Source organism: Aythya ferina (genome assembly GCF_964211825.1).
Source record: "Aythya ferina genome assembly, chromosome: 4".
NCBI lineage: Eukaryota > Metazoa > Chordata > Aves > Anseriformes > Anatidae > Aythya > Aythya ferina.
In genome coordinates, this window is record NC_140300.1 from 27615852 (window position 1) to 27634023 (window position 18172).

At 39.4% G+C, this 18172-nt stretch overlaps 2 protein-coding genes across 3 annotated transcripts; both read right to left on the reverse strand.

Annotated features, from left to right (window-relative positions):
* Positions 1-1490: 1490 nt before the first annotated feature.
* Positions 1491-9771, reverse strand: LRRC66 (leucine rich repeat containing 66). Of its 2 annotated transcripts, XM_084516732.1 has the most exons (5): positions 9688-9767; positions 8964-9461; positions 6435-6604; positions 5318-5648; positions 1491-4548 (listed from the first exon to the last, which is right to left on the reverse strand). In XM_084516732.1, exons 2-5 carry the CDS (start codon positions 9454-9456, stop codon positions 1820-1822), a joined length of 3723 nt encoding a protein of 1240 aa, XP_084372858.1. In that variant the 5' UTR covers positions 9457-9461; positions 9688-9767; the 3' UTR covers positions 1491-1819. The 2 variants fall into 2 exon arrangements, with proteins under 2 accessions (XP_084372858.1, XP_084372857.1); XM_084516731.1 differs by having other exon boundaries at positions 8964-9771.
* A 181-nt stretch (positions 9772-9952) lies between these two features.
* Positions 9953-18043, reverse strand: SGCB (sarcoglycan beta). Its single transcript, XM_084516733.1, has 6 exons — positions 17912-18043; positions 16371-16580; positions 15361-15546; positions 15058-15249; positions 13741-13872; positions 9953-13027 (listed from the first exon to the last, which is right to left on the reverse strand). Exons 1-6 carry the CDS (start codon positions 17933-17935, stop codon positions 12824-12826), a joined length of 948 nt encoding a protein of 315 aa, XP_084372859.1. The 5' UTR covers positions 17936-18043; the 3' UTR covers positions 9953-12823.
* Positions 18044-18172: the final 129 nt, after the last annotated feature.

The window sequence follows — 18172 nt, forward strand, 5'->3', positions numbered from 1 at the left end:
AAGAGTTTGTCAATTATTTGACTTGTAATGGGCTGTTGAGTTGACCTTTTCAAAGCAGAAGGGGTAATATCTAAGCAGAACAATAGAAAAGCTGCTAGCAAAAAGACATGAAAATTGCAGCCTAAATGTCTCTAGTACATTCACGACTTCAGTTTTTAAAACAGCCATGAGTTAACCTTCCTCCTTAATACTGCCTGCAGAATTCCAAATCTGGTGGTGAATAGGAAGCGTGCTTGTAAAGCCTGACAAAGAGAGTAAAGGAAGAGGCTTACACCCTGTAAGAAAGGTGTGCCCAAACTGTTACCAAAACAGTCAGCTCTTTGGTCTTCATTTGAGAATTCATCCAGCAGATGCTGACTACTTTTTTATGGGGCCTATTCTGTGACTTCATTTACTTGCTATCAGCTGTGGTACTAACTTATATCTTAGGTGATTGTGATTTTTTTGGTACCTGAAGTTACTGGTGAAGCTAAAGAAGTTCCAACATCCCTAGAGCAGTTCCAGTCACACCTCTTTGCAAGCATAACTTCTGTGCAGGAGGAAAAAGAAAAACAAAAAGTCGTGCCTGTCTAATGTACTTTTATACTCCTATAACTGCAACTGTTTTTGTACTAGAATAAGTATTCTAGAAAATAGTGACCAAACAAGCCAAATGAGGAATATTTTCAGTGCCCACAAGATATCCCACAAGATATGGTTGATTACAACAGCTGAAAGGTAAAGAAAAGTGAATGATAAATCTCAAAGGGATTCAGTGAGGGATTGTGTACCTTTTGGGCACTGAAGGGCCTGGAGAAATAGGGTGTAGGGAAAAAAGAGCATTGAAGGCATACAGTATAAAGAGTATTGGCTGGAAGTCACAGGAAATATATAATATCTTGTAGTATTTCTGAGAGCAGTTGCTAATGTTGTGAGGAACTAATGAAAAGGGGAAGGAGCTGAATATTTGAGTTTGAATGAATAGCTGATGATAACAAGTGTCTGCAGTGCTCAACAGCAAAGCAAAGGTGCAAGATTTAGACAGAAACGTGAAGGTAAGTTTCAGACAATATCATCAATATTCTGACAGTAGAATTAATTCTACTTAGTCATTAATTTACTCCTTCATAAAGGAATTTTTTATTTTCTTAGTGGATGTGATGAGAACAGAAGATAATATTTATTTATTTTTTTTTCTTTCCTGTAGCTTTATGGCACAAAGGGAGGCTTAAAAAACTTGCTCCTCTTCCTAAGTAGTGTACGGTATGTATTGCTACTGCAGCTTTCTGGGCAGAAAAAAAAAGATGAAACATTTTTTCCAATATATATTTTGAAAGCCTGCTGAACTGTAGTGGAAGTGACTGACAAAATATTCCTGTGTTTGCAAAGGTGGTGGTCTTTAGAGACTTCTGCTTTTTTGAACCAAATTTCTGGGTTAGAAGATGCTAAAATATCCTCTCTCATGTATAGCGAGATTCCAATAGGAAAACACAATAATAGCGATAATGTAATAATTTCAGTGTTACATTTATTTTAGACAGAGAAATAAAACTGCATATCAGTGAGAATTTCTGAAGGAAACTAGTATCTTCATAACTAGAATAAATAAGACAGTGATTATATACTATTACTATAATTCAGTAAACCTTTATTAACACTTAGAACTACTGAGTTCACTCATTTGAGTATCCTAGAGTAGTTTTTCATGTTCCCTACCCCTTTTTATTATTATTTTTTACACACAAATACCCTTGTAAGCACAAGTCCGAAGTATCTGGCTTATTTGTCCACAGACATTTTTGCACCTGTTGTATGACAAAGCCCCTGCAGGAGCGTAGTGTTACGCTTCTGTGTCTGGACTGCTGCAGTCTGTTGTGCTTTGCAACATGACTGCAAATCCGTCAAATGCTCTTTTCTTCTTAGCAAAAAACTGGCCCTGTCTGGTCTGAGGTTTTGGAGTGAGTTTTTCACTTGAATCTGGGAGGCTGACAGCTGTTGTAGAATCGTTCTTCAGTCCTGGCAAAGTAGTGCCGTCCTCCTTCTCACTGGAATCAGTGTTCCTGGGGGTTTTATCTCCTGTATTCTTTTGTGGGAATGAGCTGTGTTGTAGGCTTCCCTTAAAGAAACTGGATGGGACTGATAAGGAATACGCATCCTCTTCACTTGGATCCAACTGGAAATGCTTTTCTGTGTTGAAGGCTGGCTCTGTTTTCCCAGAAGATTCAATATGCAGCAAATCTGCCGTAACACTACGAGGCTGCATTTCTTCAGGAGAGCTACAGCTGCTGCTATCCTGTAATTCTACGTGTTCATCATACTCTTCTTCATTAAAACTTTGCATTTTATATCCCCAAGTCTTAGTTCTGTTCCCATGCTCACCCTGTGGTAACGAGTCTTCTTTCTCACTGCTAAGCTTAAAAGGTTTTTCAGTTTTGTCTTCCAGCAGGGATTGAAGAGGCGATTCATTGCTGCCCATGCTGGTGTGCAGTAGTGGTGCTTTTTTAACAGTTTCCTTCAAAACAATATCAATGGGAGCAAAAGTAAAAGAACTGTTCTGGGAAGTACTGCTGTTTTGTTGTACTGTAATGTCCCTTTCATCATGATCACTTTCTGAGGAGCTCCCATCCGTGAGCTCTTCTGTGCTTACCTCTGGTGCATGCTCTTTCTGTTCAGTGGGACTGGATCTGGGGAAATGCTGTGGCCGAATGGGAAACTGCAGCTGCAAGTCAGCATCCTCAGGAGCATTTTCTGTGTTTCTTGCATATGGGGGAGAAGGTTTTAATGAAAGTGACGTGCTACTAAAGTCTGTATCGTGTTTGCGGGGAGAATCTGAAATAGAGTTTTGTATGGTTGACTCTTCACTGGTAAAATAGTCAAATGATTCAGAAACTTTTTGACTTGAACTAATTGAGTCTGAATCTGACGTGTTTACACTATTGCTACATTTATCAGTGTCAGGTGATGCTGCTTTAGCCGTGATAGTATCTGACTCGTAGTAGCGATGTAATAGTTGATAGTATCTGAACCCATCAGTAGCGTTTTCAAGATTTACATTGTGCTTGTCTTCATTTTTTCTAGCTTGTTGAAGTTCAGCAGCAGTGTTTGGGTGCTCTGGCCGTGCTGAGCAATAAACACTTTCACTGTCAGCATCAGCTTTCTCTAGTGATGGCTGAGGGGCCGGCAGGCTGCTGCTGGCACCAGGTTGTTCCGGTTCAAAATCTTCTAAGGAGCTCTCATCACTCATTGTGAATGCAGTCCCTTCATCTGAGGAGCTGTCGCCGAAGAAATCTGCTAAATGACCTCGCTCAGCAGCACCTTCTGTTGTGCGGTCGTACTGTGCACGAGGAGAGTTTTCTGTTTTTTGGTAGTTGCTTAAACCCTCAGTCTTTGTATCTCTCGTACAGTTCCTAGATAAAGTCAAGTCTCCAACATCACTGGTTATATTTATATTGCCATTTAGACCAAGTTCTCCATCCCATCTTTGCCTTCCAGGCATAAGTTTTGCCATGTTTAGGGGTTCATTATGTGAAACGACACCTTTTCTTCCAGGAGAGACTGGTGCGGGCTCTGTCATTTCAGACTGCAGCTGCTCAGCGTTGTTTCCCACCTTGCTGTTCCTAGAATCCTGTGCACTTGTGTGGGATTGTCCTCTGGGGAGTGGGATGCCAACTTCTCTTGCGTAGGGTAAATCTGAATCTGAAGAGTCAATGTGAATCGAGTAAATGTCGGCATCTGTTCTGCTGGCTATGGGAGGGAGCCTGCTCTTCTCTAAATCTTCATAATTTGCATGTTGTGAGTGTTCCCGTAATGAAGTGTCATTGCTTATTAATTTTGTTGGTGTTATTTCCTTGTTGTTTTTGTTATCTGTCCTTGCAGAAGGTTGTCCGAACTTCATAAATTCGGAATTGCTGGAATTAGCTCTGATGTCTGAAAACACTGGGTCTTTCTTCACGTCAATCTTCTTGTTTTGGTTTGGGTACTGTTCAGCATTCGGTGTGTGCACCATGCTGTCAATGATACACGCATACAAATGGTCAGCGTCTGCAGGAACAGCACGTGTGCGTTTTGAAAAATTGTCATAAATAGCGGACAGGTTTTGCTGCCTGGTTGGGGGTTGGCTTGTATAGCGCTGTCTGCTCAGGGTTTCATCTGCAAAAGCTTCATTGGCATAAGTATGCTCTGAACCTCTACTTTTGTTTCTGTGCATGCACATCCACAGGCGCGCAAGGTAGGGTCTAGCAAAAACACCCAGGCAAAAAGCACAAAAAAACGTAATGAACACGGAGAGGCAGATGGCCAGGGTAAAGTCCACCTTTGCTCTTTCTTGTCTAAAGTCAGGGTTCGTGTCCCGGGTTTTTCTAACCAAAGATGTTGAAACCTGTTCTTTCACCTGTACGTTGTAGATGAGGTATTTCTTCTTTGTTGTATTAAAAATACACATATATAATCCTTCAGCAGTTTTTTCTGCATTGTGTATTACTAAACTGCTCCTTAAATCCAGTGTCATGTGAGGAAGACTGCTTCCCTCTAAAATCCTGCCTTTAGGTGTCCACCAAGAGACTCCATTGCCTGAAAGAAAAGAAAACACAAATGAAAACGTGTTTAAAAGTAGAGGATACTTGGCTTGCAGGGTCAGGTTATTTCTATAAAGTGATATTCTGGCCTCTCTGTGATAATTTTAATGTTATTTTTATAAACATCAATTTTCTTTTTATCCATAGTTACTTGATGTTGTGCCAAGTGTCTGTCAAACCATCTTCAGTTTAGTACTTTCTCTACGTTAAAATAAAGCACACATGGTGTCTAAATAGCAGACTTTCCACGAAAACTGGTGTGGGTGGGGGAGGAAGTCCCTGAAATGATGTACGGTCTTGGTCCTGCTGCTGGCTTTACCCTCTCACGTGCAAATGCACTCTTTTCATTCTGCTGTGACTGAATACTAGAAGCAATATTGTATCCTTCTCATTTTTCTACGTTCACCCAGAATTACTACCCCACAGCTATTAATCACAGTAAGAGGAAAGCCTATTCTGTCCTTTGTTTGCATTCAGTAGATAATGTACACATTTATACACTACATACTGAAATTTGTGTATGATTGGAAGTTAGTGTCACTAGTTTAATATTACAAAGGAGATGAAGACTTCTTTGAGAACTAGAACTTACAAATATTCCTCTATAATACTTTCTACTTAATTAACTGACATGTTAAATTCTTGTTCAATTATTTGAAAAATAGCATCTTTAGAAATCCACTTCTCGAACCAGGTTTCTTTGATCATTCTGCATGCGTTTGGATGTCAGCAGCACGTATGGACAGAGTCCCTGTTTTACACACCCCTTGTGTTGTCCGTGTCACAGCGTAGCACTGATGTCTGCCCTGCTGGGATTGCAGCCGTCTCGAACAAAATGCCCTCGCTGCAGTTCAGATGGAAACTGGAAAGGTACAGTACAGGTTTCTCAGAGTTGTTGGCAGATTTACTGTATGAAGTACTCATTTTTTTCCTCATGGAGTCAGAAAGAAAAGGAATTAAATGTTTGAAAGCATTCAGTCTGCAGTTAAATATCCAGGAATTACTTGACAAATCCACCTCAAGTTGAAAGATGTTCAGATGGATTATCATCTGTGGTAGGACTGTTGTCAGAGCATTTTCACGGAGATCCACGACCTGCGTGGAAATAATTCATTCAGAATTAATTCGATAAGCCTTAGACTGGAGTCTGAATTGCAATAGCAACAACAGCATTTATTTTAATAAGCAAGCATTTGAAAGAAATGAGAACAATACATCTGTTTAACGTTTCAATAATATTGCACTAAACTTTTTTGATTTAAACAAAAAAGACTGTGGTATGTTTAGTAGTCCCTTTATTGTAAATTACATCTCTGTGACTGGGAATCTGCAGGTCTCGCACCGTGGGGTGCTTCCTGCATGATGTCCCTGGGTGCAAGGGATTTTTCAGTTGGGAAGATGTCCTGTGCTTCTTCACGACTCTCTAGCCTCCTTGGAAGTAGCCTCTTCAGCCTTATCTCCTCTGAAACTCACGTGTAATTCTTTCTCAGCTTGGCTGTGGCAAAGTTGTTGAGGGCCCATGACAGCATTTTAGGGCTTTGCCTTTCTTTCAAAGTGGAAAAGAAAGGGGGTGTGTGTGGGTGTGCGCACATGGGAGGAATGGGGGAAGAAAAGGAGGTGTATGTTTATGCCAGTTATAGCGGGGTTTGTGGCATAGTTAAGTGGGTAATTTTGTGGTTGTATTTTGTGTATTTACAAGTGTGTGTTCCTGAATATACAAACAAATATTTACATATAAATGTTATTTAAACTATTTGCGTTCATTCATAATTTTATACTCTTATCAAAATCAGACCAATATAATTGTCACTGAATAGTTGATTATTAACAATCTTTACTGGTGATTAGCAGAAAACATTGAAACAGCTGTAATGTTGCAACCTGTAAGTTGTTGAGACCCTGGAAGGCATCTGGATGAATTGTAGTTATCTTGTTGTTCTGTAGGTAGATGGTTTTCAGCTGTGAGCAGTTCTGAAAGTCATTCTGGTCAATCTGTAGTATGCCATTGAATGACAGATGGACAGACTGTAATGATTGCAGCAGTCCTAGCCCTAGGAAGAGCAAAATTATTTTACATTTTATATTATTGTGTTCCCAGGTGTGCCAAGTGGCTTTTAAAAAACCTTTGCAAGGAAATTCATTCTGTTACTGTCTACTGCAAGTAGTGGCTGCAGCCTTTGGTTTATCCTGCCTTTTCTGTTGAAGAGGTGGCCCAACCTAAAAGTTGTATAGCATCAACAGCAGGCATTTTAATATACACACAATCAAAGCATTTTTTTTTTTTTTTTAAAATTTAATTCACATGTCCATAAGAGCAGTAGCATTCCTTCATGCTGTGAAAGTCATTTTGACTGATCTCTACTTTGAGCACGGTACTCTGGAGAATTTGAGGTGGGGAAGGAGGGGTGTCAAAAGGTGAAATGTACACAGTTTATAAAGTACAAGGATGTTAATTGCAAATAAAAGATGGAGATACAAAAGGTGACACAATTTCTCCTGTTCATTGCCAGCTGCACGTTCACACACGTTTCTCATATGGGGAATTACTTGAACCATATTCGTAGGACATATGTCTGGCTGAAAACAAAATGCTTATGCCTGTCTGCCTGTGAATTCAGTGTGTCAGTATGTTTTACAGCATATCCTAGCTACAACAGCATCTGTCTTGCATAACTAGTTCTTCTGAATGCTAGAGATCCCTTGTTTTTCTTACACACTGCAGGGAGCCCCTAAAGCTGTAGCCTGCAGGTTCCGATGGGAACCTGAATGCTCAATGTCAGCAGAGCTTTGTAACACCTGCATGCTGCTCTCAAGTGGTTTCTAGTCATGGGGCATTGCTGAGAAGCTGCTACTTCTTAAAAATGTTGCCCTTGGTGCTATGCGGTTTATAGGAAATCTGTAATTGCTGTTTGCTGAGTAATGGATCTCCAGGTTTATTGTGAAAAGCAGAGAGAATGATTCATTCCTGCTGTAAAGCTGGAGGTAGCTGATAGGAAAGGCATTCAGAAGTGCTGGCAGTTTCATCAATTACTCCTTGTACCTGGATGAAGAATGGTAGTTCAGATGCAGCCCTGAAGCTGAAGTTATGCCAGAAGTACACAGTGATACAGCACCAGTAGGTAGCAGCCTGGTACCTGGAGCATCAACTATGAGAGGGGTTTCTTTATGACCCAAGCCCTCTGCTTCAGGTTTGTGTTTTCTTACAGAGTCTCCAGTAAGAGTCTCTGGCTTTTGAACCAGAGCACTGGTGAAGTGTTTTGGAGAGGGAAAATGAAGCTCTGAATATGCATTTAAATGAGTGTGGGATTTAAGTACTGCTTGAAGTGTGGGGGTATGATGCACAGCAATTTGACTTTTAGGATCTAAAAAATAAATTTTGACTCTCAGAAAAAAAGGTTGATCTATGAAAAGGAGTTCTACTTAGCTGTCAGAACAATCAAATCTGCATCAGTGTATTTTACACATTTACACATACAAAGTTTTTATATTTTCCATGTGGGAACCTTACAGATACAGCAAAAAATGAACTGAAAGTTTCCTGTTTGAAAGGAATTACTTAGTGTCAAAAAAAGAGGAATGACAGAACTTGTCGGACCCTGTGTAACTGCAAAATTACTCCCTTCCAGTTTGTTTGATAGGTGTGGTTACTTTGTTTTCTCCTGGTGTTTTCAAAGTCTAAAGCTAATAAATCTGATAGTATCAGGGACTGACTAAATACAGCAAACAGTGTGTATGATAGCATTGCTTGTACTGCAGCTTGCACTTCATTTAAACACTTTTTGGACAATGTGGATCTTCTGTTTATGAAGATACAGACTGTCATAAAGGCTGTGATGCCTAGCATGCTTCAGTTACTAAGAAACACTTTCTAAAAGGTTAGCAAAGCCTTAAATCCTTCTCTTATTAATGGAAGGTGTCACTTTGGTTGCGTAGTAGCAAAATTGCTTTGACTGAACAAAATGTATTTTCCTGTCTTTATGAAATACCAAAATTGGAGCAAGTTTTATTTTAAAGGCTACTGACTTTCTTCTGAAGTGTAGTATGAAATTTATCTGTAATTTTCTTAAATGTTAAGGTCCATGACTGAGTTATGAAGGCTTGTGTTTTTCAAAGAACCTTACTTCCTGTTCTATACAAACAAGGAAAATTATTCCTGTGCCTTTTGGTGGAGAGATTTTGCTTATACCTGACTGCCATTAAGTGGTATGATTGCTAAGACTGTATAAAACCAAACAAATCCCAAACAACACATTTGCTTTAGCCTGTATTTGCATGCAGGTGAAATTTGGCCTCACTTTAAACATAACTAGATGAAACAATCATATTCTAAATTCTGTAACAAGTACCATATCATATCCAAAACCAACTTACTCCTTGGAGTGAGATCCTTAAAGATTTTGAGATGCTTACCTCTTGGAACTGCACTGAGATAATTTCTTTCAGCCAACAACACTTTCAAAGCAGGCAGGAAGTGATGGACTTTTCTATACGTTTTAGAAGCATGTGCAGGTGTAGGGATGTCTAGCACGAGGGTGTTGATGGAATTACCGTTGAGGTTTAGAGTTTCTAAAGCAGGTAAATTTCTAAAAGCAGTTATGGAGAGTTCAGAAATCAGGTTGTTACTGAGATTCAGATGTTTTAGCATCCAGTCTTCATTTCTCCTGTTGGCGCACAGTAAAGTTGTGATGTTGTTGTAACTGAAGTCAGCTGTTAGTGCTGTTTGTGATATATCTTCTGGAATAGCAGATAGTCCAGCAAAAGAGCAATTCACTGAGAACTTCCCGTCCCACCGGCAGTCTGAGTGGTGATGTGCATTAAGAAGCTGCTGTGACTTGGTTCCCACCAATCCAGGAATGTTAAAGTAAAGGACCACAGCCATGATGCTCAAACGAAGGTTATCCATAGTATCTATATATAAGTTGTGAAATTAGGGTAAGTTCAGCATAACAGGAGTCAAGATAGGAGGCGGAAATACTTGGACGTTAAAGAAGTCAACACAGAAGAGACACCCAAACCACTACCAGTGTTCTGTCTCAAACATACAGGTTTGGCATGTTAGGTATTTTTCAAAAAGCAAGTTCATATATTAGTAAGCTTCCCGCTCCCTCCGCCTCTCCCAAAAGACAACCCAAACCTTTTCTTTCTTTTCCAGCCCGTCACGCAAGAAACGCGGCTTCTCAGGTACTCCCCAACTAAACGCAGTAGAGACTTTTGAACTGTAACTTCAGGTATCATACGCAATTACCGCTGAGCAAAGTCCACTAGCTGTATAATCCATGACAAATAGATGTGGAATGATATTCATACTTACAGTTAATAAAACACTAGTTTCACTGTCAATAAAACAACGTCTTTTAATCAGAGACTGTATTATTACAATAACACTTCTAAACCACAGCTGTGTCTTAGAATTTATTGTTTCATTTCAAAACAAACATCAGAAATCCAATTGTCTTCCACCTATTGAAACAACAACCACCTTTACAAATGCTGAGAATTCATCACATGGAAGTTGTTTCAGTGTAACCAGTATGGTATTTTTACACAGAGTACGTAGAATGTACTTTAAAAACACAGAATCTCAAGTGCATCTGTGGGATTTAAATAAGCAGTGTGCCACACAGTGTTATAAATAAGCATTGAAAAATGTACTTTAGGCAGTTAGAAGATATAAAAAACAAATTACTGCACAACACAGGGCATATATAATGTCAGCATTTCTCAAACCGTGTAATGAAGGCAACAAAATACATGAACACCACATGAATAGTGGCCAGCAAGTCAATAATTTATATCACTTGGTATTTATATGACTGGTTTTGCTACATTTGACTAAAAATCCACACCTCAAAATCAATTCTTCAGACCACGATTTAAAAGTACCTTTGTGACGCATTGTTCAGCTATGTTGCATACAGTATTTGAATAAGAATTCTTAATAATTACAGGTCAAGAATCCCATCCTAGCATGTAGGCATGTCAGTATTAACTGAAGAAGAGCTATAACGTGCTGCTCATGTGTATTCTACTTGATTGAGGCAGTGTCTGTTACTGACCAAATTCTAGTTTGGCTTTGGAGGATGCTGCTGCTTATATTTATGTATACATGAATATGTGTATGTCAGTATGAATTAATGTCAGACATGTATCTTAGTGTTTACATGTGTATATATAATATGAATATAAGCAGCATTATACAATGTACATAAATATATATTTGCATATAGATGTAAGTAAAGTGACAAACTGCCATTGTCAACTGAGTGAAAGTTCTGAAAAAGTAACCATTTTATTTCCTTCTCCTAATTTAAACATCCTGATTGGGACACTACTTAGAGCAGTAAAGGTTTTTAAAAATCTTTTTTGAAAAGACTGATAAATATTAACTGCAGTGAAACCATGAAGGTCATGAAGGCAGTATGCAAAATGTACCTTAGTGCTCTCCTGTAATCTTTAATGTGTGTAATTCAATGGCTTTTGCTGCATTTTACCCCATTTTTGTTAGACAGCTCCACTGCTGCCCACCCCCCAAAACCCCAGCTACATAGCATCAAAATCTGGTTTTGCCTTTAACCAGTAAGAGAAATGTGACTCCTCTGACCTCCAGAGCAGCCTAAAGCCTGACCTAAAGGCTCCCCTCCAAAAATCACTGCCCCCCATACACATCCTGCACCAGGACTTACTGACTTGTAGTAAATGCAGGGACTGGGACCTTAGACAGGAACTTCTTTGCAGCAGAAGCTGACTTGTCTGCGGAGTTTGCATACTCTAAGAGCTATAAAACAAGGGTAGGTAATTTATATTCCCATAACAAATGACCAATTCTGAAGTTAATGTATAACATTTGCACAGCTTTTAGGAAGAGAAGTGCATGCTTAGTGCCTAGTGTCAAAAAAGTACTTGCAAAGTCACCTTTGTGGAAGTCACCTTTGTGGCCTTCATTATTAAGGTTATTTGATTATATTGGGGGAAAAAAAAAAAAAAAAAAAAACACACAAAAATCCCAAACTATTTCAAACTGAAGAAAGTACATGGGGGAAGGAGGAATCTTACAATGAGCTAGTCTATTTTTAGTACAGACCACAAATTTTGCCTCTACAAAAGCAGTTCTAAGGCATTAAGAGTTTTTATAAGGCCCCAGCTCACCCTAGACACAGTTTCACTGTTGACAAGTTCAGATCCACGTGTATTTACTCTGCTGTAGTGGCATCCAGTACCATCACGTTTAGAATTGCAGACCCGCAGTTTAGCTTCAGAATTGAATTATCAGGTGCTCAGTAATACATCAGGACTGACATTCACAGGAAAAAAAGAGACCTTAGACGCTGCAGCATCTTGGATGAGGCTGCTTACAGTCGTGCTTCGGATTATTAGCTGTTGAGTAATAGACTCGTACACCGTTCCCATTAAAGCACCCAGGAAGACACTTTTTTGGGCACCAAGCAAATTATCAGTACATCTTTGAGAACGTACCTTGTAATAAGCACATTTTATAAATACTTCTCATAAATTAAGTGTAGAATCCCTCAATTCCACAGACAGAAGGGGAGCTCAAGCAATGCTTTGGTAATTGCAACTTTCACTTTTACCAGCTATGCTATTTCAAAACTGAAGTTACATGTCCATGCTCCATGTTACTTTGCAAATATTATTTGTGCTAGCTTATTTTTTTTAACAATGTGACCGTAGATGACAGACTTACTGCAATATTATAATGTACCATTAGCCAATCTGCCACTAGCTTTCTTTTAGTACACATACAGTAATCCACATAATTTTTTTGGGGGGGAGATCGTTACAGCAACCTTTGGCAGTAAATGCTGAGAAGACAAAAATTTGCCACTTCAGCCATCCTGTGGAAAAATGCACATCCAACAGCAAACAGGCACTCCTGTTGAAGTACTTCAGATTGCAGTTGTGTTCTCAGCAATCCTCAAGGTTTTGGGATGTAGGCCAAAAACCTCTTTTAGTGGCAACTGAAGCCAGTCGAGGTTGTTGCTAAAATCATGTTCTTTAAATGTATTCTACTGATCCCAATTCAAGAAGATATTTCAGTGTGCGTGTAAACTGAAAGCTTACTAAAACAGGGCTGCTATCATGGCTAGCAGTATGATGACATAATACTGTTGAACGTGAGTCTGTGCTTAAAAATAGTATGTAATAAACATCAGTATAAACTCCTGTAGAAACAGAAATCCTTGAAGGCATGCAGTTACTTCATACAAATATATGTAAACACATAGAGAACTCTCCTGGTAGTGCTTTCTGTTTTAGTGTGTGGCTCCACACGGATTGACAGAGGTCTGACAACCCATGTTATGACCTGTCACTTGAACCTTGAACAGCGTTCCATCTGCACACATACACAGCTTGAAGCGCAGCCAGTTGCCATTGTTAAACTGTTCCCCATAAGAAGAACTTGGCAGTCTTGATGGGCTGACCATCACAGTTCCATTCAGGATAATGCTGTTTTCCTATTAAGAAAGACGAAAAAAAAGTATAACTTCTTAGTTAAACAAGGCAGACTGTTTTTTAAAAAGGACAAGCTAGTTTAAGCAACAAATGACATTTTTAAGATGGCTGTAGAAATCTACAGAATAAATAACATATCATAGAATGTCTTGGGGTTGGAAGGGACCTTAAGTGAATTTAAAAAAAATGTATATGAAATGGGAATCAGTGTTCAAATTTGTATGTGAAATTCATTCACACCTGAAATCGAAGTACATTCTTCCCCTTCTTGAAACTTTTCCATCATTCTATATGCTCTATGTTGTTAAAAATCTCCAAAAAGCTTAAATGAATGCTGGTGAGCCTTGCTGTGACGGTGCAGGAAGGCGGTGCTCCTTAGTCTCTGCTCCTCTGTCAAAGGTTGCTGTCCACAATAAGGCCTCCAGAATGGGATATGTATTCCCTTTGGTATTCATTTCAGTGCAAAGACCAATAGCTTACCTTAATTGCTTTGTGGGTTTTTCATGTCTTACAGAATTAAATCACTGTAACCTAAAAAACACTAATTAAAAGCAAAGTAATAATCCCTTTTAAAATTCTACTACGTGTGCTGACTACAACTAAACTTTTATGCCTATTTTATATAAAATTTTAATCCATACAAAGTTACAAGAGTTTACTATCAGCTTGAATTTGAAACTAAGACATTCAAAAAATGCTGTTTTGAAATACTTACTGCTTTAAGTTCCATGTTACCCCCCATTCGAAACTCAATGGTCTTGCCTGTGATGAAAACACCTTCATTTCCACGGACAATAGCACGTCCATCAACCTTTATGTTTAGATCACTGGTTGCGTTGCTGGTAATCTGAGAATGTAAACAAACAAAAGTAATAGAGATCAATGAAAATGTACCACTTGGGTTTATCTAGGTAATTTTAATTACCTTAAGAATGTTATTCAACAATTTAATAAAAAAATTTCAATGTATTTTATACCCTTCTAATGTTATGCCTATGAATCTTCTGCTTGTTTTTTATTTTCTACATTTATGTCTATAAACATGGCTTACTTAATTTTGGAAGGTAAGTAAAATTGTTTGTTTGCATATGGTTTGATTGTGATTGAAATGATTTGTATGATGATTTCATGGGATGCGCAATTAACACTGCTAGCAATTGCAGGCTTCCTTGTAAGACGTGATTATGTAAACGTATTCTTCTCTTTTTATTTAATCTATTTCTCTTACATCTATAAGGATATAGTTATTGTTTTTCTCTCCAGTGTTTACTGTCTGTTAGCCTGCAGAGCTAACATGAAGAAGATCAAACTGAACTCTCTTTTTTGTTCCTATAACACACAACGCTCTATAAAACCACCAGTACTGCTCTGTTAGTGTTGCAAAACAGAACTGTGGGCACTACTGTCTAAAAAGCCTTCATGATGAGTGACGTTATGAGTGCAAGAAATTTCAGTCTGACATTAACTGACATTTGACATATATGCCTGCCTACCAGTATGTAGGTTTTTTAGTTCTCTGATAAATCAAGCATATTTAATGTAGCAACCAAACTAAGAACATGTTTAACCTGGAAGCCGTGAACTAACACAACTCTTGTAATGCTGTAATTGTTCTCCACACTTCCACTCAGGCTTTTGGAATTCTGATGTACTAACATTTATCACCAATAGAAGCATGATGTTCTGGTAGCTACTTCTGGAAGTTCTTGCTAGAAACAACAAAAAAGCTTTTCATAGTGGTTTTATTTCTGGAACAGTTATCCATGTACAAGGAAGTGCATAAATGCTTGATAAAAAGTCACACAAGTTTTCTAATCCTGATAATGGAGCTAGTATGGTATTCCAAATGTCATACTCATTTAATAATGTCAGTTTTCATTCCTTATTTTTAGCATCAGTTACGTTTTCAGAGCTGCATTTCTAGTCAAATTTGTAAATATGCGTGAAAGTAGTATTTTTTTCCTTATTCTACAACTAGAGCAATTCAGTAATTACCTTTTAGAAAGGGTTTTAAAAGTTCAAAACGACATACCCTCTCTGTAGAGGCCTTTTGCACATTCAAGATTTTAACTCCATTTGGCAGATGAAACTCATGAGTTTCATAGTCTGTGCTGAACAGGGTGTTTTGTGTCCGGGGGTCAACAAATTCCATGCCAATATCACTGGTAATGGAAGTTTTGTCTTTTTCCACACTAAGCTTGGTTGTTCCTTGCTGAAATACAATCTGCAGAAACAGTATTTTACGTTAACAATGTTTCACATTTAATGTTTATTAATAATGCAAGTGCAGTTCCATAGTGTTGCTCACACACTTTCAATTCATGATATAACTTACAGGCTGATTATTTCCAGTGATCACCAAATCTTCATTACGTCTGCCTCCTACAGTGCTTTTATATAAGGGATGTATAACACCCATGTCAGAAACTTGCTTAAACCGCAGTAAGCCACTCTCATGGAACTCCATACTGTCACAGCCATTGGGGCCAATTCGAATCACAGCCCAGATAACAAGTGTAATCTGAAAGAGAAACACACATTTTCAAAGATTACTTTGATTGTTTGGACAGTGTCACAAAAAGTATTGTATGAATTAGATGTTTTATTTGAGGTAATTACTAATGCTAGCATTTAATTGAGCTTTTGGTGTGAATTTACTTTAGTGTGTGCAATTCCTACTGGAAACATCAGAATACCTGTAACTATTAAAAGCATTTTCCATGATTTCTAGACTCATCTGAAAGGGTAACTAAAATATTCATCCATATTTATATAATTGAAATTAAATCATGTCCTTAATTAATATTTTTCCCATTTAAGGGGAGCCATGGTATCATAAGCCAAACAAATTCCCTGAACAAAATATCTCGATTTAGAATATACTTACTTTTGAACTACAAGAAAGCACCTTCTGATATGCATGTCTCATTACAAAAAAAAAGAAAACCCATTGCTTTTCTCTGATCAAGCAATAAAAAGGTGGTAGTTACAACAATGGATGTTTAAAGTGCAGTGGCTGATTGATTCTGAATGCTCATGTGCTGCTCAGTTATTACACATACAATATTCCTGGCTTACCAGATTATCCCAAATGCATTTCTACTGCACTAATAACACTTTGCATATCCTTCTCCTCCGTTTGATAAATTGTAGGTTCCTCATGGGACCACAATACTGAAGTAATGATGACTAAAATGGTAAGATTCTTCTGTCTAATCCTGCTCAGAGTACAAAGGAGCACAAAGGAGAGGAAAAAAGGAGAAATCTCCTTCAGCCATAGTGGAATAGCTTTTCTTTCTCTAATAGACATCTTAACATTGCTTACAGCCTAAGCATTATACTCACAATCAAATTGATGACAGCCAAAATAAAAAGAAGAACAATCACACAAATGGCCAAGTTGCCTTTCCTGCCACGTAAGCCTGTCTTATGGAGACGGTCTTCATCAATTGGAATGTATCCAGCTTTAAAGTTACTGTTGTGCTCCTTGTTAACATTCCTTCGCTCTACAGCCTTCTCACGCATTGATTTCTTCACTGGTCCATTGGAACTTTGCTGTAATACAAAGCATGGGTTAGCTGTTGTAAGGCAGGTAAATCCACCAAAATGATATACAAAAAATACAAAATGGATTAGTGGAATGTATTATATCCAGAATCATGTTATACTGCAGTCTGCTGCTATGTACTTACACTATACAACCACCGCAATCTACTCTAATGCTCTCCTCTTTTCACTAAAATGAAAATCCATGTATTTTCAGACAAATTGTAAATTGTTTTTATATCTCATTTTTATCATGACAGGAATTACAACTCCGCTGCAGTACAAAAAAAAAATAGCTGTAATTAACTTCATCAGGCTTCTACCTCTTGGGGATGATATGGAATATGATCCTGCAGGTCATATACTAACGAACAGGATTTTAGTTCTCCCTGCACTAATGCAGGAGAGTCTTAGGGAGTCTATCAGAACATGCAGGAAGAAGTGTGGTGGAGACAGCTTTCAGGTTGCTGTGATAGCACGAGGTTTGCATTCAACTTCTATGACTTGCATGCAGCATTACAAAAAATACTGCAAAGCTTCAAAGCTGGCATGGGGAACTTGGCTGGCCTAGCTTTAACTTGCTTGTTTGAAGTGCTTAGATTGCAAAGTGTATCCCCACAATTTGACAAATTAGCATGTAAGGGAAATTCTTGTACATATTGATTGGGAAAGAAAGAAACCTTGATGTATTTCTATAACTTTATACAGTATTTTGTTCCACCACTCCTGAATGCAGCAGGTTGCAACGTAAGCGTCCAGTTCAAAGGAGCTTGATCTTTTTGATGATATTAGGTTTGTTCACCCTAAACTAATCCTGAAGCTGCACAAATTTAGCTTTCACTGAAGCATGCAAACTCCGATGCTGAGGCCGAGACCGAATTAGAGCTGATGTCTTATTTATACATCGCCACAGCACTCGCATACTCGCACACCCTCGTCCGATGACTCACGCACCCGCTCTATTTATACTGACCGAGCAACTCACGGCTTGGGGTCACAAACTAGCGGCTGACACCTCCTCGCACAGAGCCGCTACGCTCATGTGGAGGAATGCCACAACGCCTCGCTTCGACAAGGGGAAACATTTTTCCCTTTGGGCGGAACGGGACACGGGCGGGACGCGCCACCCGCTCCTGTTCAGGCGCTACCCAAGCCTCACCCCTCCTTCCCCCAGGGCACCGTCCCTCGTCACGTCCACGCCAAAAAATCAAGATATTTTTTGGGGAGAGAAGACGTTTATTTGGCACCACGGCGCCGCGCCCAGCACCAAATGGCAGCGAAAATGGCGGCCCCGCCCGCAGCCCCCTCACCCGGCGCGGCCCCTGCCCGCGGGGACAGACCTGCTCCGAGGCGGCCGCCGCCATCTTCCTCCGCAGCCGCTGCGGCTGCCCTGGGCTCCCCCTGCCGGAGGGAGGCAAGGAGGGAGGGAGGGAGGGAGGCGGCGAGCCCGGCTCCGAGACCCCGCTTGGCTCCGTCAGGGGAGGTGCCTGGGCAGCTCCCTACCGCCCCGCCATGGCCCCGGGAGGGGTCCGGAGCCGGGCTGCTGGGTGCCCCCGCTCCGAGGTGAAGCACTCGGGGAGCAGATTGTGGTCACTGGAATA

Bases quoted from the DNA above. Each gene is read 5' to 3' on its own strand.
- LRRC66 (XM_084516731.1), bottom strand. From the start codon at position 9,456: ATGGATAACCTTCGTTTGAGCATCATGGCTGTGGTCCTTTACTTTAAC. The intron at 6,605-8,963 runs GTAAGCATCTCA...TGCTCTTCCTAG, and splicing joins TCTCAGTGCAGTTCCAAGAG to GGCTAGGACTGCTGCAATCA. The intron at 5,649-6,434 runs GTTGCAACATTA...ATTTCCACGCAG, and splicing joins AGGGTCTCAACAACTTACAG to GTCGTGGATCTCCGTGAAAA.
- SGCB (XM_084516733.1), bottom strand. From the start codon at position 17,935: ATGGCGGCGGCCGCCTCGGAGCAG. The intron at 15,250-15,360 runs GTAAGTTATATC...CTGTTTCTGCAG, and splicing joins TCACTGGAAATAATCAGCCT to ATTGTATTTCAGCAAGGAAC. The intron at 13,028-13,740 runs GTAAGTATTTCA...CTTTCTTAATAG, and splicing joins GTAACATGGAACTTAAAGCA to GAAAACAGCATTATCCTGAA.